Consider the following 24667-nt stretch of genomic DNA (forward strand, 5'->3'; position numbering starts at 1 on the left):
CGATATGCCAGCGCTCACTTCAATGTAGGGTAACCAACCTAATTTGGACCCCTACATAGTTTGGACCCTGGTAATGTATATGCCTCTTGCACTGCCAGGTTTCTCCTTATTTGTTTGGTTTGATGCAACAATGGCATTCCTTGGGTTGTCTATTAAGTTTCAATATCATTAGTTTATCTCTAATTGTTTAAAATTAAACAGAATCCAGTGGGAAAAAATATCACCGAAAACGTTTCATATTTCAACGATAGCCGAGAGGAACCGGTGGTTTCAAATTGGATTTAAATATACAATTGTTATATTTTTTTATTGATTCAATTAGTTGGCTGATTTGGTATTGTGCATGTTACGTGTTTGAGAAGGTTTCTTTGTAATGTTTTATCTAAATTATTGTGGAAGAGTCCGAAATGGGAAAAATTCAACCTGGAAAAAATGTCATTTTTGAGTTTATGTCAATGTATAAAACATCCATTGACAGTTTTCGTGAATAGTGATTTATTTATTTATTTATTTATTTTGTCAATCGATGTAGACTACAGATTTCCTTAATTACTAATGTGTATATTTCGTGAATTTAGCATATATGAAGCAATTTCGGCTTTTACAGAATCATCCTCCTGCGCGTTAGAATTTCTTTTGCTTATTAAATATTGTTTTAGTTTCAGTTTAGACATTGTAAAATCAATTGAGTCGCAATAGTGATTGTAATTAGACATAATTCGATTTATGGGGCTATATTTTGCATAGTTTGTGCGAAAAGGAGTTATTGAAAATATAGTTCGATTTTGTAGCTGTCGTAAAGGTGCATACAAGTTCAATTTGGATAAAATTTCAGCTGAATTGATGCGATGCGAAACGATATTATTAATGAATGATAGCATTGCAAATTCGCGACGCTCCTTTAATGTTTGAATATTGATAAGCAAGCAGCGTGCTTCATAAGATGGCAGAGGGAATGCGGTCCATCCTAATTTACGAAGGGCAAATAATAAAAACTGTTTTTGTACCGATTCTATGCGTTCTTCATGTCTGCTTGAAAAAGGGCACCAAATAATACTACAATATTCCAATATCGACCTAACATATGCAATATATAATGTTTTTATTGTATAAGGATCTTCAAAATGATAACTAAAGTGTTTTATAAAACTCAGCATGTTGTTAGCTTTGTGTATAATTGTGTTATAATGATCAATAAAATTTAATTTCGAATCTAATATAACTCCTAAATCCCTAATTCTTTCACATTTTACTACAGTCTGATTTCCTAAGGTAATCTCAACATTCGGTGTTTGTCGTTTTCGACTAAAGGTTATTGAATTACATTTTTTCACGTTCAATTGTAAGAGGCTTTTTTGACACCACATGTGGAAAATTTGTATTTCGTTTTGAAATGTATTAATATCCTCGGCATTTCTTATGTCCAAATAAAGTTTCATATCCTCCGCATAAATTAGTATTTTCAGTTTTTTGAGAATGAAGGAGATATCGATCACGTATAAAATAAACAGTAGAAGGCCTAAATGAGAGCCCTGTGGAACTCCTGAGGTGACTTTAATTGGATTAGATTGCTTTCCTTTAAATTTAATTATTTTCTGACGTTCGGAGAGATATGATTCTAACCATGTAAGTAGATCAGGCTCAATGCCGATCTTTGTGAATTTTAAAGTAACATTGGGATGTCAATGCGATCAAATGCTTTACTAAAGTCTGTATAAAGTGCCTCCACGTAGTTTCCATTATCCATTGCAATCAGTGAATAATTAATAAATTCTAGTAAGATTGTTGAGGTCGAACGACCTTTGAAGAAGTCATGCTGGAGGTTGGAAACTCTGCTTTTTTATTTGAAGAAATATTTTTTCGTTCATGATTGAATCGAAGTTTCGAAATACAGGAGATTATGGCTACCCCACGATAATTACGTACGTCAGATTTTTTGCCAGATTTATATATAGGCACTAATTTTTTTTCCATGCAAACTGTCCAGATTGCAAAGACATATTAAACAGCCAGAACCATGGGGCAGTTGCTAGGTTTTTCATAAATAATGGTGGGATTCCATCAAGGCCAGAACCTTTTGATGCATCTAAATGTTTTAGAGCATTGAAAATGTCTTCCACTATGACATGATTGACACTAATATACATAGGAAAATCTGGAAGAAAAGCGAAATAATCGCGATCACGGTCTTGTTCAGAAAAAGTCGCATATATTTCTTGGAAGAATGTTGCAAATAGGTTGCAGATTTCTTCCGAGCTACCACGTACGTTGTCATCCAAGTGCATTGTTGATGGGAAATTATCTGATTTTAATTTAGTTTTGACGTAGTTGAAAAAATTTTTTGGACAAGATTTGATCTGCTGTTCCGTTTTTGAGTTTAATTTTGTAAAATACGTCCACGGCGATTTCCTTCATTTCTGAGGGTATTTTGCCAGTCGACACTACTTAGTTTCCGCCTGATATTGTCATAGTCAAAGACTTCCGCAAAATCACAATCGCTGGGTTTTTGAATTTCATAGATAAACAAGGAAAATTCAATGACAGTATGAAATGCTTCATTTTTCCACAAAGGAGTTAGAGATTCAGATACACAGAAGTCTTCCTGAACGTTTGTAAATAAAAGGTCAAGATAGCAATTCTGTCGATTTCTTACATGATTTATTTCATTTAGTCCTATGCTAGCAGTTTTGTCGAAAATATACTGCAATGTTTCGTTTTCACCCACGACTAGGATTAAAATATGTTCGTTTTCAGAGTCCGGAATAAAATCTGCGTTCGTTGGTTAAAGTCTCCGTAAATGTGAACTTTAACCTCGGCTGGGAGTTCAGATAAAATTTGCTCAGCAATTTGGAAAAAAGCTTCGTACGATGTTATATTAGCATGCTCTGGTGGGAAGCATACAGAGGCAAAAACGTGCATTTCTCCGGCAATGTTTGAACATGTGTGAGTTAAACACATGTTCAAATTCCTTAGACTTCACTGTGAATAGAATTTCTGAATTAAATTGGGCCGAAACACCCACAAGAACTCCCTCGCCCTACTTCTTTTGAGATTCGTGAAGATTTCGGTCGTCTCTGAATACGTTAAAACCACTGCCGAAAATTTCTTCACTTCTTTTATTCACTTTTTACATTATCATCCCAGCTAGTTTCAGTTCCTAATATAACCAAAAATGACGAACGTTTATAAATTTCTGCCGTTTTGGCTGGATTTTTCATCCTATTGAAATTTTGGCAATGCATAATTAATTCTGTCGCAGTCTTTTTTGTATTTGAAAGTCTACCATCATTATCTAAATCTTGGAAAACACTGTGCTCAACAGTACACTCATTTTCTTCTTCTAAGGAAAGCGTCGAAACTACCGAAAACACGAATGTTGAAAGCGGCATGTCTCACACGGTGATGATGATGGCGAACATTCTGTATTCACTGCGGTCCAAAATTGGTTGCTTATCCTATACACCGCAGTGCTCTCTGGAACGCGCGCCGTGGTGAATTTATCTGAACACGCTTGATGCCACACATAATTTCAAGAGTGCTGATTCAAATGGTCCTTAGTGACAAATGTAAACAAACTGAGTTATTTGCAGCGCAGCATTAGATTACAACATAGCTAACGAATACCGAAAACCAGGGTTCATTATACCCAATATTTATCAAAATAACAAGCATTATATAAAAAGTCGCAAAGTTTTCATGATCATATTTTGAAATTTTGCACTTGAGACCTTTTAAATTGACCTAGGGGAATTGTGGGAAAAAACGACATTGTGGGTAAAAGCGACACCCCACAACTTTTCCTAGAAATCAAATTTTTATTCATTTCATGATGACACATTATTATTAGTACGTTTATGTAGAGCATTTGAAGAAGAAATGGATTTACGTTAGTGCGCCGATTGTCATAAAAATAAACAAAACATACGACAGCAGCGTTCATATTCGCCTGGATGTTAAATTTCGTTGGTAGATTTTAAGGTTTTAACCGAACAAAAGCATTTCAAATCACCACATTTTGCAGTATCTATTATTATCGGCCTTTCCTATGATCAACTAGGTGCACTGAAGACGAGTTTGGGAAATTCAATATTTTTAATTGCTTTTATAAAAACCTGTTTTAATCCACCTAGCGGTGCAATTGTGCCTTTCTCAATAATGAACACGAGAATTTTTGCGTTGTTTATATTCATTGTATATATAACATTTTTATTATACACGCGACATGACAACTATATATAAGAAAAGAAATCATTATTCGAGTTCTAAAATTTTGTAAAAGAAAAAACAGCTACATTAATATAAAACTGAAAAAAGGTGCGAAATCGGCAAAGTCCCAAAAAGTCGATTTTCATAAAAAAAAAATTTCGAGATAACATAAAAACTCGACTTTTCTGATATATCTGCAGTCAACGAAAGTTTGGTTGGCCGTCGGTGACCTAGAACTGCAAATTTAAGTTGTTTGAGAGACATTTTAGCTAAATTTTTACCTTTTTTGCGTTCATCGGAGTATCGGTTTGAATCGCAATTTGCTATGTGATCGCACGCCACACTTTGTTTTCCAAGTTTTACAACCAATAATTTTTAATGAAATTTTTGAAGCGCTGAAAAAATTAAGTCTTGTTAAGAATTTTCTGAAGAAGAATTCTACATAAAAATTATAATTTTATTGGTTTTGTGGCAACTTAGAAAAAGTGTTAAGCTTAAGGTGTCGGTTTTAACCATAATTCCCCTATGCGTGAAACATTTCAAAACCTCTGCAACTGTTCATAGGCGCCATGCAAAAACGACGCAAGATTCATTTCATTCTATGTTTTTCCCACTGCACATAGGTACCTAGTAAAAACGTCCGCAGTAGAGATGGGCGGGTATGAGATTTTTCGTACCCGGACCCGACCTGAACCCGAATATTATTTTTGTAAGCTTACCCGAACCCGACCCGTACCCGGATTTTATAAAAATGCAAAACCCGAACCCGACCCGTACCCGGGCATGAAAAAGAATCCGAATCCGACCCGTACCCGACCCGAACCCGACCCAAACCCGACCCGCACCCGCATTAAAAAAAATTAAAAACCGTGCCCGACCCGATCCCGATTTTTAATCAAATTTAATCTACTTGATTCGAAGGAGTAGGCGAGCCCAAGGCTACATAGCGGTATTTTAATTTTTAAAGAAATTTCGCTTATTACGTTCGAAAACTGTTATCCATTAATTTTACAGAACAAAATGAAATGCAATATATGAAAACATATTTTATATAATTTGAGGTAAAAAATATGAGACAGTGTCATGAGCTAAATTCAAATAAAGAAAAAGAAACTCCGCCAACTTTCGCCTTCCGCGAACTAGACCAAGGATCTTCTATTATTACACTAGTAAACAAAATAATAATAAAATTCTGAACTTCAATATATCACCTCCATTTTCGATGTAGATTAATGTGCTGAATCCGATCAAGAAATTCAAATTTTTTTTAGTAGAACAGTTTTAATAAAACGGCTAGAAGTTTGTAATTTGAAATTATACTGGATTCACATAGGCTTTTACGACGTATCGATTTCACTGCACTGATCCACAAATCTTCTATATTAAAATATATTGCAGAAGTGTTACGTGCGTGAGTAAGTTACAAAATATTTTAAGTTTTTCAAACTATTTTGAACTTCACATTTCAGGTGTTAAAACTAAAATGAGTCTTGTACCAACAACTAGATGTTCTAGGAAAGAAAAAAATATTAGTTTTACAAATAATTAGTTTTACAATACTTGACGTATGTAGTTTGTATTATCATTGCACAAAACATAGTCCTGCAGCTTGACTTTCAAGATATGAACTTTATGACGTGTGAGGGTTGAGTTTACAACGAATTTTGTTTCATAAAAGTGTTATTTTCTGTATAACACGTATAAATATTACACGCAGTATTGTATACCAATCATTCACGCAGAATTTTTTTTATAAACGGGAAAAGAAAGTATGCTAACTATGCATATTTTTGTTTCTCAATGTTCACTTATCACTTCAATGAGCCTAAAATTATTGTTATTGGTGAATATTACCACAGCTCAAAATCTCTCAAAATTCATTTTTTTTAAAAGAGTTTTGAGCGCTTCATATTTTATGAGCCCTAGAAAAGTTCGAGACTGTTCAATAAATTGAGAAACTCAAAAAATTTCTATTTCACAAAAAAAGAACTTTCGCAATTTTCATCTGATTCAAACAAACAAGTGTTTATTTTCATTGGATGTTAGCAAGCTTTCAGTTTCCCTCAAAAATAATTTTTGAAATTGCTTTATCTTGCTCAAAATTTTGACCAAGCACTCATTTTTCTAGAGGAACGAGGAAAAAATAAGAAAAAGTTCAACAAACTCGTAAAAACGGTCAGAGCTATTAGTCGCATTAAAACAGAATGCTCGGACAACCAAAAATACATACAATTACCCTAACTTTAACATAATAATGTTCCATGTCGATGCACTTTAACCGTAGATATTTGTACTTTACCAAACTTACATTTTATTTTAAAGATGAAATTCATTTCTTCACTCTAAGTCGAAAACTGTTCTACGGTAAAATTTTTGGACTTTTTGGATTCTGGATTCAGTATACGATTTTACATTAAAAATGACTATCAATTTATTGAGTTCAGAAATGCTTATCTTTCGGCATAAATCTTTACATGTGCACGAAACCAGAAATGCCACAGTTCCAGACTCCTCTCGGCAACAACATTTGACATAGAGCGACATGCGACATGACATGCGAGGACATTTTTTACGAAACTATTTTACATTAAAATCAGGGTATATTTCAGTTTATATGGGCTTCTTTCAGTAAATTTTCGATAAGATAAATTCTTCCAAAAACATCTAAACAAAAATCAATTTCATTCTAAACACGCCCACTTTCTATCCATGATTGTTTTGTAATTTATTACGTGATCTTACAATTTAAAAGGGATACAATTTATCTGCTTATTTTTGATTAATCGGAATAATCTTGTGTATCAATAAATTTTGTAGTAACGCTAAACTTTTTTTTTCGAGAGTTGTCCTACTGGAGCTGTAGAGCTAGATTCTCGGAAGGGCTCCCCGTCAGAATCACATACTACAATTTGCGGACGAGACAGGCAATGTCGCCCACTAAAACACTGCTTTAGGCCAATTGTAGCGGGCCGTGATTCTGAATGTGATATTCATTGTACGGTACAGGTATGTGCGGGCGTAGGGACTCGCGATCGCGTGTATCATCGCGAATGGCTCAAGCATTTGTACGTTAACGTGTTCGATCGCATGTATGTCGCGTGTGCTAACGTGTATGTAACTTCGCCCGGATAAATTCTAGTTCATTTCGCATATTCGCGTGTGTTCTAGAATGACCGCGCGCGGACCGTGAATCTGATACTTAATTTTTTGTGTACGGTTCAGATTCCAGAAGAAAGTGGGTTCTTCCATATCATAAGAGTTCCCAATCATGTCGCCGTAGAACGCGTGGTCTAGTGGATATGACCTTTATTTTTTTGATTAGTCCAACTGAATGTATGGACCTAAATTGCTAGAATGAAGGCTAAAGATTTCCGGACGTGACCGATTCATGATCGCGTGCGTTAGCGGGTTCGCGTTTGAGATCGCGTTTGTAACTTCGTAAGTACTAAAACGTTCACACTATTGCCGGAGTGTTATCAAGTTTACGCGATCGCAGGCATAGGTGTACGTAGATGATCGCGAAGGACTTAAGCGTTGGTATGTTGACGTGTTTGTCGCGTGTGCTCGCGTGTATGTGACTTCGTGTGTATAAATTCGATTTTGAAACCCTACGGCCATTCATATATTCGCGGACCGTCATTCTGATCTTTAGTTTTCGGTGTACGGATCACATTCTGACAGGGAGAGAGTTACCTCATATCACTAGAGTTTCCGGTCATGTCGCCATGTTGTCTAATAGGTATGAGCGTATTTTCTTAATTGGTTCAGCTGAAGGCATGGACCTAGGCTTCTAGGATGAAGGATAGACTTCCGGAAGTGATCGATTCGTAATCGCGTGCGCGAGGGAATTTTATAGGTTCCCGCTTGAGACCGCGTTTGAGAATGTGTGAGTGTTAAGACGTTCACTATCACCATCTTTGCTGACCCAGCTGAAGGCGGGTGTAGAATGGCAGTATAAGACTCGAAAAGAAGAAATAAAGGACAACATATGAGAGACGTAATAGATTAGATAGGTACAAGACACAACTGAATTCATGATCTTCACATGAAAGACATACATTAGTACTTCAAACTCTACCAATACTTGAATAGCCAACCACCACACATAGCACATCCTTTCTCAATTATCTATTTGTTACTGGTTGATTGTCGGCTATGAGAGGGTAAATAGAGGAAAGGTATAGAACAAAAAAAAAGGCTCATATCAGCCCTCCCGGCCCCCTCAATACACCACTATCGAGGCGTATTGTAATCAACATCTTGAAGCGGATTTCTTATATAAATTAAATCCCTAGTAGTCATAATGATAGGTGGATTATTAACTTGAGAACTAATTAACCTGTAGTAGTAGAACTTGGTGCAAATAGAAACTAAAAAGAGCGAAGGTCCTTATATTTAGATAACTCTATTGAATCTATTGTGGCTTGATGATGTTTACAATATTGTCAATCCCATCAACCTGCGAAAGCGATAAAGAAATAGATATTACATGCATCTAAACTACTTTTAGGTGTTTGGCGATGTGGTTCACGTGGATTGGATTTCTTCAAAAACTATGTGTTTCAGTTTATTAAGTTGATCTAGTTGAGCATTAACTAGTGGCTGAACAGTATGTTTAAGAGAAGGTTCCATCCATAAGAGATTGTCATCTCTGTTTCTGAAAACAGCGAATCTGATTCGTTATAGACGAGTGTTACTCGCCATCTTCACGAGCCAGAGCGACAAAGTGATTTAAGAGATAAAAACACACACCTTCAGTCTGATCATCTCTTATAGATGACAGTCCATGGATCCGAATCGATTGACTCGATCACTATGCTCAAGATCAAATAAGTCCTCGAACAACCGAACCAGTATGTTCCCCATTTTAAAGTAGAAACATCCATATCAGCCGTCCGCCAAAACACTCGATCGAATGATTATTAGTCATGAGATTCAGAGATTAATGAACCAGCACTCGCTCGGATCTCCCACTCTTATCGACCAAGCAAGAGTACGCGTCCATCAGGCTCATCACCCAAGCCCAGGGAATTTTGTAGTAACGCTTAACGTTTTTATCAATAAAACCATAAAAAATCTACATTTTTATGTTTGGTGTTAATTTAGACTATTTTCCTTAAACAGGTCGATAGAAACATACATCCCATACACTTGTTTTTCTTTCTGAATGTTGGTAAGATGAAGGAAATTTACAACATTAATAAAAAAATGCTCGAGGAACTTCACAAAAAGCATTGTTTCCCCGTTTAAGGGTACAGCAAAATTTAGATTATCAACTTCCAGTTCAAAATCTATGGATAGTCCCGTTCATTCAATACACGCTGACCTATAGGACGACTGTATGTCAAAATGAGAATTTAACGCTTGTTTTAATATTTTTCTACGAGGATAAGTTATCACTTTTTGATGTTGACGGGAAAAGGTCACCCAAACATTCAAAAATATTTATACGGGTAAATGCGAAATATTTCGTAAAAACCCGACCCGACCCGTACCCGGAATAAATATTTTTTGAATGTACCCGACCCGACCCGTACCCGGTGATAACAAAACCCGAACCCGCCCCGATTCCTACGGGTTCGGGTCGGGTATCGGGTAAAAATACCCGTACCCGCCCGTCTCTAGTCCGCAGCATCAAAATAAAATCAATTATTTTCTTCTGCTCCTGCGACTTATTTTTGAAGTTAAATTTAGAAAGTATAATAAATTAAATGATAATTGGAAAGCTTAGTTATTCTAAAGTAACATGCCATTCGTTGGTTTTAACCACTCCCAGCCAATGGTTTGTTAATATAAACTAAAGTTTCCCGCATTTTTTTCTGCAAGACTTCTTTTTTTTCGATTATAGAGGTTTTAACCTTAAGGTCATTCGCCTCTTCGGGTTAGAAAAATCTCTTATGAAAAATTTCTAACCCTATGTGCGGGGTCGGGACTCGAACCCAGGTGCGCTGCGTACAAGGCAATCGATTTACCAATACGCTACGCCTACCCCCAAGACTTCTGTTAAATCCAGTGCAACTATTTACCATACACGCAGAAGAATATGTCATAGTTAAAATGAAAAACCAAAACTTTATATCAAAACGCAATAGAAATATTGATACTACCTACAAAATTATTTGAAACAAATATATGTCATGTTTGGAAAGGAAAAGAAAAAAGTTTATTTTTAATTGTACGAACTTTATTGAATTTATTTTATATATTGCTAGTCATAAAAAATAAAACCATTTATATCAATTACAACACTTTTTCGGTACGACTGCTTAAATTTTTAAAATAACAATTTTTATGTCGATTCAAAACAATGCTTCATTAAATTGTTGCTTTCCATTTGACACTGCAAAGTTGCTTCTGGCGGAGAATGTTTTATCGACGCGCATGAAATGGAGCCGATTTCTGCAGCAGAAGCAAAGTTTACTGTACTTAATTATTTCGGAAATTTCGGTAAGTAAGTATTTTAATAATGCATGCGTTATATTTTCTTCTACCACTGAATCAACGCTAAAGTTTATTGAGTGGCGGGCAAAGGAAAGGCTATTTTCGATTCCGTTTCTTATAAAACGAACAAAATTTGTTTTATTTACACTGTTGAGCGGAGAAAAAACAGTTTGGTCAGAATAAAACAACATCTAGATATTGAACCTGATAATTTTTACACTGTGCAAATTGCTGAATCGATGTAAAATATGAAGATATGCAGGACATCCATTTCTCATAAGGATTGGATCAAACAACACGACTTACAGAACACACCTTCGGAATTTCAGGTACGGGCTTTAGAACCTGCAACATCGATCGTTTAAATAAAATCATTGTAAAATAACAAAGAAATGAACATCAAATAAGATACCTACCAATATTTTAAAAAAATCGTATTTATTTCAACTAATATATTCATTGTTTGGAATAGTTTTGACAAGCCATTTCAATAATCCAAACTGTGCTTTCAAATATTTAACCTATTATTGATGTTATCTGTATTGTTTTTTTGATTCTAAGTAATTAACTTTATCAAAACTAGCAAATTTGCTTTGAACTAAACACCAAATCTGTGTTGAATTAACTTTTTTTAGTTAGATGCCTGGTCTTGTCAAAAATGCCAACAATATTAATTGGTTTTGTTACTAACAAAAATAATTGTTGTTTCAACAAGAAATCTGCATAAGCCATAGAACAAACAAAAAACTATTTGTTTTTAATACAAATTTTCTTTAAATTCACAGCATTTTTTTCTGCGTGTAGTAATGAAGAACATTCGTATTCCGGTGCTCATTTTGTCGAAAACTTTGACGAAATTCAATATTCGAAGAGCTACCTTTGCTGAAAAAACCTTATGTGCAGCGTCGTATGATTCTTTAGCCCGAAAAAAGACCTATGTGAAAGGTCCTATAATTTACAAAAGGACGCATCATTCTAAAGCGCTTAAAAACTACATTAGCACTAAACATTTCATGTTTTTAATATTATTTACCTAAAGAGCATAGTCCTTAGACTATATTGGCATAATTGTTTCATCGAAACACATATTTGTTCTCTAATAGGGATTTGTTTTAGATCCATGAAACTTCAGCCTCATTTTTTTCAGTTCGAGCTCAATGTCACCAAAGGACCTTTTGAATAAGTACTCTTGATTTAATGTGCAAGAAAGCGCGGTCCTCTCGCACTAAACCACCCCATCGCCAGCATACACTTGAAATCCGTTTATTCAGCTCCAACAGAAGAGCATTCTGCTTATTCTGTGATGTGTGATCATTTTATCTTCTGAGTATGCATGAAACTGGCATGCCAGTGCATCATTGGAATGGAATGCTATCAGTACCTGGCGGCAGTCATAGGACGTATCAGGGATGCTAGGTGTACAGATTAATCAGTGATTCATAGATTTTCAATGTTCTGCACAGATTTTTAAAACTGCACAAATTTGCAGTTTTTTTGTTTTAATGCACAGATTTCCAAAGATTTCTTTTATAATGCACAGATTTCTTAATCTTTGACTTCGCGCTCAAATTTTGCCTCGAGCTAAAACCAAAAAAAGGTCAGCACTTCTTGTATCGAGACCAACTTGTACGCTTTCTACACCTAGATTTGCACAAATTGTTTGTTTATTAGTACCCTTTAAACGCAAAGCATTCATTTAAGTCCTTAATTTGCACACATTTTTACATAGGCTGCGCGCAGATTTTAAGAAATATGACCTTGCATCCCTGGGATGCATTGTCATCGTTGCTTGGTCGAATTGTACGGGCCAATCATTGCACAGATAATTACTTTCACGACAATCATTATTTTCGCTATTTTTAGTAACGTACATTCTACGGAATTAGTTGCAAAATTGTGCACATTTCCAATCAGATAGCGCAAAAATATTTTTTTTATATATTCTGTACACCAGTAAACCGGTAATTCACATTGAAAAAATCAGGTGAAATTTCGACTGATGATCTTGAAACGGGGCCTCAATATAGAAACGTTAGAAGTATTCTACTTGAAAAAATGCGAAATCATCCGGTTTCTAACCAGTATGGCCTTAAAAATTACTTTTTAGAGGCATGGGAGAAAATGTCAGTTGAGGCCCCGAAACACACAAAAATTATATGAATATGAGTTTGAGTGCATATTTGGCTATCTTTAAGTTGATTTAAAGGGGGTAAGGGTTTCAGTGTGAAAAAAACGCTTTTTTGCGATTTTTTTAGAACTTTGCGTGAAGCGAATTGGTCAAAACTTTTGTACATAATAGCAAATACAAATTTGTATTTGATTATAGTATATCATTTCAATAACATGCTGTACTTTTTCTAGGCAAAAATATCAACGACTCGTTGACGAAGCTTTTTGTAGAACGTCTCTGGAAAAAACATGATTTGCGGTGTTACCTGCCATTGCAAAACTACTTAACCGATTTCATTCAAACTTTGCATACACATTCTATGTTAAAAATACCTAACCCCTACGTTGAGTTTTCGAGATAAATGTTCAATTGCAGTAAAGACCCGTTTTATCAGCCTCTTGGCGAATTTTAAGCTGATAAAACAGGGACATTGATAAAATTGGGACATATATTTTTCTGTCTTTTTAATAAACCGAAGCTCTTGAAATATTCTTCTTTGTTCCTTAGATGTAGCCTTGCAACCTTTTCTGATTATTTACTTTCAGTTACCCTTAAGGGAGTCTGACAGCACAAAATAAAAAATAAAAAATTGTATTTTTATTTTTGCATTTTTCGGATCTCTAAGATAAGAAATATATGCCCAAGAAAGGGTTTACTCAAATTCAACTTGGTTCGTCTGCTAGAGCCTATTATCGATTTTACAAAGCTAATAAAATCGGGCCAAAGCTGACAAAATCGTAGATTCGGGGCTGATAAAATCGGGCGCTGATAAAATCGGGTCTCCACTGACTCATTTTAAATAAAATTACTATTTTCCACGAAAAAATACGCCTTTTATGAGTAAATACCCCTTTAAATGAAAAATTATCGCAAAATCTCAACGTAGGGGTATGGTATTTTAACGTAGAATGTGTATGCAAAATTTGAAAGAAATCGGTTAAGTAGTTTTTGAATGGCAGGTAACACCGCAAATCATGTTTTTCCAGAGATGTACAAAAAGCTCCGTCGCCCAATCATTTGTTGATATTTAGAAAAATTACAGCATGCACACACTTGAAATCCGAAACATTTACCCTCCCCACCACCATAAAAAAACTTTTGTAGTACCTTAGTACAAAGACAATGATTAGGGTTGCTATGCTTTAATTAATCTTAGTAGCTTTATTCATCCCACCCATTAGAACACATTAGTTAAGCGGACCCTAAATGACCAGAAATATTGACAATAAATCATATATTGATCAATATATTGATTGTGTAAAGTCGTCTTGAAAATATTGAATATGTAGAATTTAAATGGGATTGATGGATTGAAGCAGTCTTGTCGATATATTTATTGACATTGTGTAATAATTGATATATGTAATAATATTCGTATTCCCCGATCATTTTAAAAGGCCTATTTACACCCTCGGTGAAAATGAACGTGAACTCGATGCGCACCAAATTGTTTTTTCCAATATCTCACATATTAGTGCATAGAAATTGATGAAACTGGAACTAAACGATAGTACATTAATATACTTAGCGAATCCATGCACAATTATTCAATATAATTGAATCAATGCAAAAATATTCATATTCCCCGATCATTTTAAATATTCCACGGTGAAATATGTTCGCAGTGGATATTTCACTTGTTCACCGGGAGTGTAAACGCGACGACGGCGGAATTGATGCGGAGTGGTGAATATAAATGCTGTTCACGGTGAACGTTCACCTTCAAATACCAAATTGCATTCTGACAAACTGTAAACTGCCAGTGAAATCGGTGTTCGCTGATGAAACTGTTCACGACGTCCTCGACCGTGAACAATGGAAGGTATTCACGTTCATTTTCACCGAGAGTCTAAATCAAGGTGTTTAGAGTTCTAAGGTATTCTAAGGATCGTATCACCTGAGAATAAAAACTCCTTGGTCTAAATAGTGCTTAAGGGGTGGTCTACCCTATATCTTCCCTATGCTGTCTAGAAAAATCTAGGTACAAAAATAAAATACCACGAACACATTATTACGTGTAAATTGTAGAGATGCCAGATTTGCAGACAAGTCTTAATCTAAGCTGCAGATTTTTTCGATGACGCAGATATTTGTAGATTTTTTAGTTTGGTTGCAGATATTTACAGATTTTTGAATATAGACTTATCCAGCTGCGTTGGTATTGTGCCGTTTTGACGTTTGAATTGGGAGGAAAACAAATCGATTGCACGGCGAATTGGGAGGAAAACAAACCGCTTCTGGGCTTGAGGGGAGGGTGGTAGTATAAAAATGTAAGATATCAGTGTGAGTATTTTAAACGTCAGATATCTCAATAAAGGCTTTTGGTTACACTAGCTTTCCTGACATTTTTTGTTATTCCCAGACTTCTAAAATTATTATTGCAGACATTTGAAAAATGTACCTGGCATCTCTGGTAAATTGCACATAAGCATTCCGCGTAGCGGTGTACGATTTTAAATTTATAAGCATTGAAACTTCAACACTGTCAATGACACAGTCCTGAATTGGAAAATTTATTTTACGTTAACATGTTTTTTTGTCTTTTATACCCACCTCGAAAATGTTTTTCTTTTAGTTTGGTCTCTCCACCGATCCACCAAAGCGTAAATTCATCATTGATGAATGTGCACTTTTTTCTTTCGTTCTGAAGATCTTCATTCACTGCTTTGCTCGGCATGGTAATACAGTAACCCAACTTTTGTACGTATGCACTTTTCTAGATGTTTTTCTGACCTCTGTTTTTTGCACCAATAGAATTTCACTCAACGCTTTCACTATTATGATTACCAAAATTTTAAAAAAAATATTAAGACTAGTATGTAATTTCATGAAAGATTTAAACTGACTGAACGTAAGGGAAATTTGCAAAGCGCTTTAACCGCTACAGATTACTTTACAGATAATGAGTTCACAATAATTGGCCTTTGGACTGTAATAAACACTCATCACGGTGGGGTACGTGCTGACCGTTCAACAGCAACTGTTAAGTACATACCTACACACTGATAAAACTTCACAGTCCGAGTTGAATGTGTTCCTGTGGGTTTGAATATTTCGTTCTACCAAAATTTTGGCAAATAAAACAATTTAAAGCTCAAATGATATGGTTTACAGATGTTAATACGCAACCACTCCTATCACTACACACTAAAATAAGAACTCCATACACCTATTCACATAAGCCTTACGAGTAATTAGTACATATGTATATATTCAGAAGTGTTCGAAAATGATCACGTCTAGCAAAAATGAACAACTCGCTTATTACATGGCTTTAAGCTAGCAGTACACTGTTTGCCATATTTCTGCTCGTATTGAGATATCTGACGTTTAAAATACGCACACTGAGATCTCGCATTTTTATACTACCGCCCTCCCCTTAAGCCAACAAGCGGTTTGTTTTCCTCCCAATTCGCAGTGCAAATGATTTGTTTTCCTCCCAATTTAAACGTCAAAACGGCACAATACCAACGCAGCTGGATAAGTCTATAGGGTCCGCTTAACGTCATTTTTTCCCTTATTAGACCGCCCAGACCTGTTTGATTAGCCAAGTGCTAAATTAAATTGAGGTTTAAAACGACGGTTACGCGAACAAAACAATTTGACTGGATTCATCGTGTGTGCATATTGATATTCAACCGTACAGTCATTTATTGGCAATTTTGAAATACATGAAATGGATTCAAACATTATTACCTGTTACGCCGATATATTCCCAAATTCTGATTTTCACAGAGCACGGGATATTTTTGTCTAGTTGCTGAATGCCTAATACAATCAAAAAGTAAGTGAATAAGATTTGCTTGTGTGTTGAAAGTATTGCAAATGTCAAGTTGCATTTTACCAGTCTGTCTTTCGTGTAAAGTACAGCATCATGGTTTCAGTTTGATATCTTTCATTATTTTGAATTGCTGAATTGCTTTATCTTTAGATAATTGAATCACAGAGAAATGACGTCCATCTTCAGCATTCAACTTGTGTAAAATCTCCAACGGTTTCGAAGGTAGTTGGGATATTCAAACCAGGTGCGCTACTGTCATGTTTTTTGTGGCTGAGTTCGACAGAATTGACAGCGGTTATTCCTCTACCCAATCAAACTAGTCCGGAACCGGTTCGGACTTCCAGTATGAATTCCAGCTCAATTGCATGAACCGATAGAGTCGGAATCGGTTGTTTTCTTTGAGTCTTCCATACTGAATCCATTCAGGATTTCGAACCGGTTCCGGAATGGAGTTGACGGATAGTTGGGATAGGTTGGTGTGGCGGCGCTAGTTTTTATCGTATATTAATTCAAATGTTTACACACATTTTTTAAATATTTTTGTTCGATCATGGATATCTGTTCTCTGTGATTGAATATATTCTCTGCTCCATTCAGACATTAATTTAACTTTAAAATTTGGAAAACAGTCACCTTGGGGTGATTGGATAGTATTCCTGGATTGTTTTTCGAATACTTAATTTGGCTTCAGCATTTGCTCTTTCATTTACAAAGACATTCGTGACCCGAGACCTAGGCCGGGATCAATTATGTGACTAATTCTTTAAAATTATTGTAGTGGTTCAGTAAAAAAAAAGCTTTATTATCAGATTATTTCCGTCATTATATTTGTTTAGTAGTGCAAGGCAGCTACTCTGAGAATCGGCAAGGACTACTAGTTTCAATTGGTTGATATTAATGACATGTCCAATCACTTATATTATTGCGAATACTTCGGCGTTCATAATCGAATTATTATGTTTGGTTTTTCACACATGAAATTCACATAAGCTGGTTAACTTCGTTTCACTTACGGCCAATTTCTTTACTTGAATAAAAAACGGTTAATTCATCACCAACAACCTGAAAACTGGTTTTCAGCGAAAACCGGTTTTCATCCAGTGAAAAAATTGGCCGTTAAAGCACTATTTACAACTATCCGATGACACCAATATTCTTTTATACAATTAAATGCGAGTATTCACAGTTCTCCGGCATGGCACCGTCACTGAGTCGGATCGGATAGGTGTAAATTTGGGTTCTATCACATTCGCCCGAAAGTCATTTACCCGAATGACGTTCGCTCGAAAACCATTTACCAGAATGGACCATTTACCCGAATAGACCATTTACCCGAATGTCATAAACCCGACTGTCATTCGGGTAGATGGCTTTCGGGCGAATGTGATAGAATCGTAAATTTGGCTTTGCACAAATTTGAAGTGCATAAAGGAATATTGGTGTTCGTGCACGGTACTGACCCGTCACAGAATCGGATAAGTGTAAATTTGGCTTAAAGGTGCTATTAACATAGATTTTATATGATTGCCAGATGTGATGTATAAGAATCAAGTACCTATAATATATTTTGAGAAGAGAAATTAGTTTATCTGTGTGAATAATCACGTAAAATTTAAGTGATTTATTTTTTGAGTGCCCCAACTGCTGTCAAAATATATATGAACTGACAGCAGTTGGGATTTAGAACATGACTCCGTTTCGGGGTCAAGCAAAAACGCTCTAAGAAGTGCAAAACAGTTTGTTATTCTTTTAGCTCGCTTGTCAATTTTTATTCTGAATATAAATTGAATTATTCCAAAGCTAAATAAACGATTTCTCTTTTATTCTTGCTGTCGGTGTTGGCTTCATAATGCTGCTGAAATCACTCGTAAATCGCAAAAGCTGTGGTAAGTCACAGGTTGATATGTTAAATATTTCATCACTAACCTCATTTTCAGCTTACGTTCGATTACTTTCAACAGCTGCGGAACCAGCAGTACCTACTATTGAAAAAGGTATAACAGTTATATTTGTCGCAAATCTGAAACTGGATAAATTTTATTTCAGTAAACGATGTTCTTAACAACCCAGACTATTTCGGAGTTCATCGCATGTTCACCGTGGAAGATCTGTTCAAAGCGAAGGTTCACCTAGGACACAAAGAAGGTACTCTTCATAACAACATGAAAGGATACTTGTACGGCCGCAGGTTGGGGCACTGCATTCTAGATCTTGACAAAACAGCTGAATATCTGCGACTTGCATTAAACATAACTGCTCATATTGCGTACAGAGGTGGCGTAATACTGTTCTTCAGTCGTAGCCCGCAGAATGGCCACATTGTCGATAAAACAGCGATCGAGTGTGGTGAGTACTCCCACACCCGATTTTGGCGACGTGGTGTTTTTACCAACGCTACTGTACAGTTTGGTGCCGTTACTAGACTACCAGATTTATGCATTTTTATCAACACGTTAAACACAATTCTTGATATGCACCCAGCTGTCAAAGATTCAGCAAAAATGGCAATCCCAACCATTGGAATTGTTGATACAAATTGTAATCCTAATTTAATAACATATCCCGTACCCGGCAACGACGATACTCCTTCTGCAATTGAACTTTATTGCAACTTGTTCAAAAATGCAATTTTGATCGGAAAGGCCAAAAGGAAGCAAAACATTCTCGACAGTGAATAGTAAATTCGATTGATATGTTTTAGTATCAATAAAAAAATAGTTTTCAAAACTCTAACGATTGTTTTTTTAAGTAAACAGGAGGGGCAAAGTCGTTGTTTATGTTATAAAGGCTCGCTTAGTGAAGCCAAATCTACATATCGAACAGTCAGATGGCTACCTATCGTGCAAAGTAAACAAACATTCTTCTTTCGGAGAACATGCAAGAAAAGTATTAGTGTTGAGAAAAATAATATCATGGTGAAATATTTCAATTAACCAAACAGGACATTGTATTCAGTTTATTATACTTTTTTGCAACAATGTAAAATAAATTGCATGGAATAGTAGCATGAATAAAGTGCTGTTAACTAGAAAAACTAGAAAGAGAACTGCGGAGACTATATTTTGGATCGATTGGATTCGCGTTTAGCTGTCAAAAACGAATCCAATCGAACATTGCCTATCCTTCATTGGACGTGTTGCCATACAATGCCGGGGCATACGTTGCCAAAAATGCTGTTTTTCTCTCCGCAGTTCTCTTACTAGAGTTTTTCTACTATTAACCACAAAACAGTAGGTTTTCAATTCACTCCATATTAATTTATTGTGTAACTCGGTTGAAGTCACTCAAAGTTACAGCAAAAACTGTGGGTGCCATAAACAAAGAAGAGAGCATCATTTTTGGCAGTGTAGCACATTCCGCTGTACGGGACTCTATCATACCACAGACTCTAGAGGGGGATTGCTTCTCTAATCTTCCGGCCATCACAGCACATGATTTGGTATTCTTAGCATGTATAACAAACAAAGATATGACACAAGGTGTTCAAACGCAAAAAAATCCTATTTTGCATTGGATTGTCTGCTCTAAAGCTATCACCACGGGGCCGTTCATAAATGATGTCGCGTATTGACAGTTGGGGAAGCGCGTGACGTGACATGCAATATGCTTCGGAAGGGAAGTGTTTTTTTAACTATTTTGAAGTAGAATACTTCTAACGTTTCAATATGGGGTCCCGTTTCAAAAATTTCAGTTGAGAAATTTTCCCAGATTTGAAATGCGAATATCTTCCGTTCTACTGGACGAAATCGCAATATTTTTGCACTATCTGATCGGAAATTTGTGCACGTAGTTCGTATTAAATTTCGGAATTAGTGCGACTACTATAAATAAACCAAAACAAGGATTTTTAGAAAATCCTTCGGAAACAGCGAGGAAAATGCGCAATTTGCCAGCATATCCCACGCAGAGCCGTCAAAAAGGAGCATGTAAGCGTTTCATTACATACGGGAATGTTATATATACAGGTCACGCGAGCTTGTTTTGTATCAGTGGGTGCTCGCTTACCACACGAGCAACATGCTCGTCCGGACGGTACAATGAGCGGTATCATGTTTGCGTTCCCTACCAAGCGTCATCGCAAGGTTCTTCGTGATAAAATCCAGGGAATCACCAAATCCGCCATTCGGCGTCTGGCTCGTCGTGGTAATGTAAAATGCATTTCCGATTTAATCTACGAATGCTGATGGTGTGCAGGAAAATGTCATCCGAGATGCCGTGACCTATACTGAACACGCCAAGTGCAAAATCTCAATGAATGTCGTCTATACTCTGTAGCGGCAGGGACGCACATTGTATGGTAGAACTCACTTGTATCATTATAAAAAAGGTCCTTTTCAGGGCCACCAAACTCATTTCAAAGAATAAGTTTGCATTTTCTGTTTCATGGACTGTTTCTCCCTGGGGAGCAATTTGGGTTAAACCCTAAATTATGATTTATTTCAGTACGCAAATTGCAAATATGGTCAGAAACAAACTGGAGTGAAGTGGAAAACATTTTTACTAGGCGCATTCAAAAAAGGTTTCAATTCTCAAACATTTTACCAAGGTGCCTTATTACATTACTCTCTTTACCCTATGTGTTCGATAATCTCCGTATTGGAAACACAATTTCAATTTTGTTCTTTATCAAAAATATATGGTCGACCAACGAAGGGGTGGAGCTTCGAGGAACACATATTGAGGACAACACAAAAAAGGACGAGCTTACATTGTGCTGTAGTTAGGTATAAAAACTCAGCATGCTGTTGCTCACGCTCAGTTCGTTTCCAGCATCGGCATGCAGCAGTTCGTTTGCAGCATCTCTCGCAAAATTCAAACTGCCGTCCGTTTGCTGCTGTCAGAAGAGTTGGTCAAGCACGCCGTCTTATGGCATATTCGTTTTTGACAGTGCACTACACCGGTGTAGTCGGTGCTACACTCATTCAAACTTGGGTGTAATCAGTCTATCTCTTTCTTTGCACTACACCGGTGTAGCACCAAGAAAAAACGAAAACGCCATTAGATGGCACCAAAACTGTTACCAAATACACCAGCTCCAAGTAAATTCCGAACACTGCCCAAACAAATGGCCCTTTTCAGGGCCATCAATTTATCGACAAAGAATGAAATTGAAGTTTTGTTATTACAAGCATCAGAAAGTGGCTTGTCAAGAGCGTTGAATGGTAAGTGAGCCACTTGTGAACAATATCGTTGCTTTCAAGTAGAATGGCACAAAATAAAAAAGTTATTTGTGTGATTTGTAGACAGGTTAGTGTAATGATTCAATTTAAAAAATCGAACGTTTTCTAACGTTTCGATATAGGTGCACCGTTTCAAAATTTTCGGCCAGAATGTTGCCTGTTTTTTCTAAAAGTGAAAATCTGCTGTTGTACTGAATGAAAACCTTCGATTTTTGCGCTGATTGGAAATAGTTGTGACTAGTTGTGTAGAATGTAAAATTACTGAAAATAACAGATTTTGTGAGAGCAGTGGTTGGTCCGTACAATTCGATTCCAAGCGAGCCAGACTAGTTTTCGTTGGAAGGTCCATCTCTGACAATAGAAATAAACTATTTTATTTTGAATTCAACTAAAACTTCCTTGAAAACAGCACAGCTAAAAAACTTTTGGGAAAAACGCGCAAACCTAATTTTTCCACTATAATAAAAACTAGTGCCCCCGCCGCACAGCATCATCAAGATAGATAGTAATTCAAGCCGGGAGGAAAGGGGGAGGGAGGTTGTAAGGCAATGGAAAATTTCATTTATAATAATAATACACTCAAGTTTTTTTTACGCGGTTTTTTTTTGCGCGGTATTTTTTACGCGGTTTTTTTTACGCGGATTTTGAAATTTACGCGGTATCCATCAATGAGGTTCCCTTTATCGCGGATTCTTAAATTTAAGTGGTCTTCATTTACGCGGATTTTGAAATTTACGCGGATTTTGAAATTTACGCGGTTTTCATTTACGCGGATTTTGAAATTTATGCGGTTTTCATTTACGCGGATTTTGAAATTTACGCGGTTTTCATTTACGCGGATTTTGAAATTTACGCGGTTTTCATTTACGCGGCTCGTATCCCCCGCGTAAAAAAAACCTGAGTGTACTTTATAATTGGCTGGTCCTGAAAAGAACTTGTTGGTTTGTGGTTCATTTTGGGTCACAATTTAGGCCCGCTCGATTTCTGATTGCTGTAAATTTTTCGCAGGGCGACAGTTTCTGTTCGGTAGCGATGAGGCCTCTTAACGCCAACCGTGACTGGGGCACTTTTACACGGCCTTCGTTGCCAACTGCTTGCGGGGAGCCTTTCCGCCGGTGGACTTACGAGGAGAATTTACTGGTCTAAAGTGTATTCTACTTCACTCCGGTTATGTCTCTGACATTACCCACCCATCTTTTTTATTCTTCTGTTAGACATTGTTTATGAATGGCCCCCAAACAATATTCCATAACCTGAGAAACAGACTCAATAATTGTGAACGTCATAGCCAGCCAGAACGAAACTGTCGCTCCGAGCCACAAAAAAGTGAACATTGAGAAAATGAAAGTATTGTTATCGTATTCTTGCTTGAAAAAGTCTCTGAACAATAAGTTTCCTTGATGTTTTGTCTAGATTGGGCAAAGTAGTAAATATTATCAAAGTTTTTCTGCGATTTTAATGTCATTTCCAGATTAACCAGATGAATTTTTCGGTAATCCGTACTGCCATCATCAAATAAATTGCATTTCTATGTATTCAATGATGAATAAGAATTTGGATACGTTCAAGAGTTTCGAGCATCGTTTTAAGACAATATTGCGATCTTGCTATAATGTAAAATATTAAAAACGCAAAATTTATATGCAAATTTCAAATCATCTTTACATTTCATCGAATTAATCAAACTACCAGACAGAACGAAAGTGTTTGAACAAAAGAAGGAAATAATCACTATTAAAAACAACTAGTGGGAGGATTCAACAAAAGTGTCTTTTTCACTTGAATTTTTATAAATCTTAATAAGTCTTTATGGTGTTTGAATTATGTAATTATTCTGTATCGTTGCATAAAAGCTCAATAAACTACGTCTAACATATGTTTTATGCTCGTTATGTAATTATGGAAAAGAGATGACGCTGTAAATGTTCTCTACTCCAAGAAATGAGAATGCAGAATCAAAAAATATTTTGTGACTTGCAGGTTTTTTGTTAATTCAAAAATACTTTTTGGTTTAAAATAATTTATATCATCATTGTATTTAAAACATGTGAATTAAAAACTATTTTCATATCTATAGTAAAGACAAACAATAGCGGCCCTTACATGTTCAATATTTTTGTCAATACCAGTATTGACGATATTGCTACAATATTTCAGTCCCGTCTGAAATCCACATCGTCAATACAACTTTTTTCCATTACACGTACAAAACTTTTGTCAATACTCTCTAGTATTGACAAAAATATTGAACGTGTAAGGGCCGCTTATAATGACGAGAATCGAGTGTGAAGAGTTTTAAAAATTTGTGGCTCATTAAACAATTTTAGAATGGGTGACACTTTGCTTGTCAGATTTGACGGTGCCCCAGTTTAAAGTTTCTTTTGAGAGTGTGCTAAGAAAATGAAAATCATCAACGTAGGCCTAGATGCATGCAAAAAAATATTACCAAAGTTTCGATAAAAGAAATTAGTAAGTTACTTCGACATCAGGTTTGACATCGACATTATTATGCTATATTTCACCCTAAGGAGGAAAATTTGGTAAAACCAAAATTTCTCACTAGGGTGAAAATTTGTTGGTAAAAACCAGTCTTTGTACAGGAGAGCACAAATCCTTATTTCATACTATGTTGCGTTTCGGCTTCGCCTCATCAGAAACCGACACTAACACATTGTCGGAATAGATTAGCGCCGGCTTGACGCAAATCCCTTAAAACTAAAACACACTATGTGTTTCAATAAAACGACTGATCAAACGTGATGTCCCGTTCGAGCAGAAGTTCTGTTTATGCCGATGAGACACAAGTGAAGCCGAAACTTGTCTTGGCTTAGCAGGCCTATGTGAAAGCACTATGCTATATTTCACCCTAAGGAGGAACATTTGGTAAAC

At 36.1% G+C, this 24667-nt stretch overlaps 2 protein-coding genes across 6 annotated transcripts in view; one reads left to right on the forward strand and one right to left on the reverse strand.

Moving 5' to 3' along the window:
- The window catches only part of LOC131691448 (probable peroxisomal acyl-coenzyme A oxidase 1), a 60195-nt gene that overhangs the window by 25117 nt on the left and 10411 nt on the right, over positions 1-24667 (reverse strand). The window contains exons 1-2 of one of the 4 annotated variants that reach the window (XM_058977847.1): positions 15817-15987; positions 15371-15591 (exon numbers count right to left, since the gene is read on the reverse strand). The exons of 1 other annotated variant lie outside the window; for it this stretch is intronic. In XM_058977847.1, the coding sequence (XP_058833830.1) occupies positions 15371-15494 (124 nt within the window). In that variant the 5' untranslated portion in view covers positions 15495-15591; positions 15817-15987. Of the gene's footprint in view, positions 1-15370; positions 15988-24667 lie in introns of those variants that run through there. 2 more of the 4 variants (XM_058977846.1, XM_058977845.1) reach the window with 2 other exon arrangements.
- Positions 18290-19826, forward strand: LOC131691450 (small ribosomal subunit protein uS2m). Of its 2 annotated transcripts, none has more exons than XM_058977850.1 (3): positions 18290-18484; positions 18536-18592; positions 18648-19826. In XM_058977850.1, the coding sequence occupies exons 1-3, from the start codon at positions 18448-18450 to the stop codon at positions 19274-19276; spliced, it is 723 nt and encodes a 240-aa protein (XP_058833833.1). In that variant the 5' UTR covers positions 18290-18447; the 3' UTR covers positions 19277-19826. The 2 variants fall into 2 exon arrangements, with proteins under 2 accessions (XP_058833833.1, XP_058833832.1); XM_058977849.1 differs by having other exon boundaries at positions 18292-18484; positions 18645-19826.

Source organism: Topomyia yanbarensis, chromosome 3, assembly GCF_030247195.1.
Source record: "Topomyia yanbarensis strain Yona2022 chromosome 3, ASM3024719v1, whole genome shotgun sequence".
Lineage (NCBI taxonomy): Eukaryota > Metazoa > Arthropoda > Insecta > Diptera > Culicidae > Topomyia > Topomyia yanbarensis.

Excerpts from the sequence above, each read along its gene's own strand:
- LOC131691450 (XM_058977849.1), top strand. The coding sequence starts at position 18,448 with ATGCTGCTGAAATCACTCGTAAATCGCAAAAGCTGTG. Across the intron at positions 18,485-18,535 it reads CGTAAATCGCAAAAGCTGTG|CTTACGTTCGATTACTTTCA; the intron begins GTAAGTCACAGG and ends CCTCATTTTCAG. Across the intron at positions 18,593-18,644 it reads AGTACCTACTATTGAAAAAG|TAAACGATGTTCTTAACAAC; the intron begins GTATAACAGTTA and ends ATTTTATTTCAG.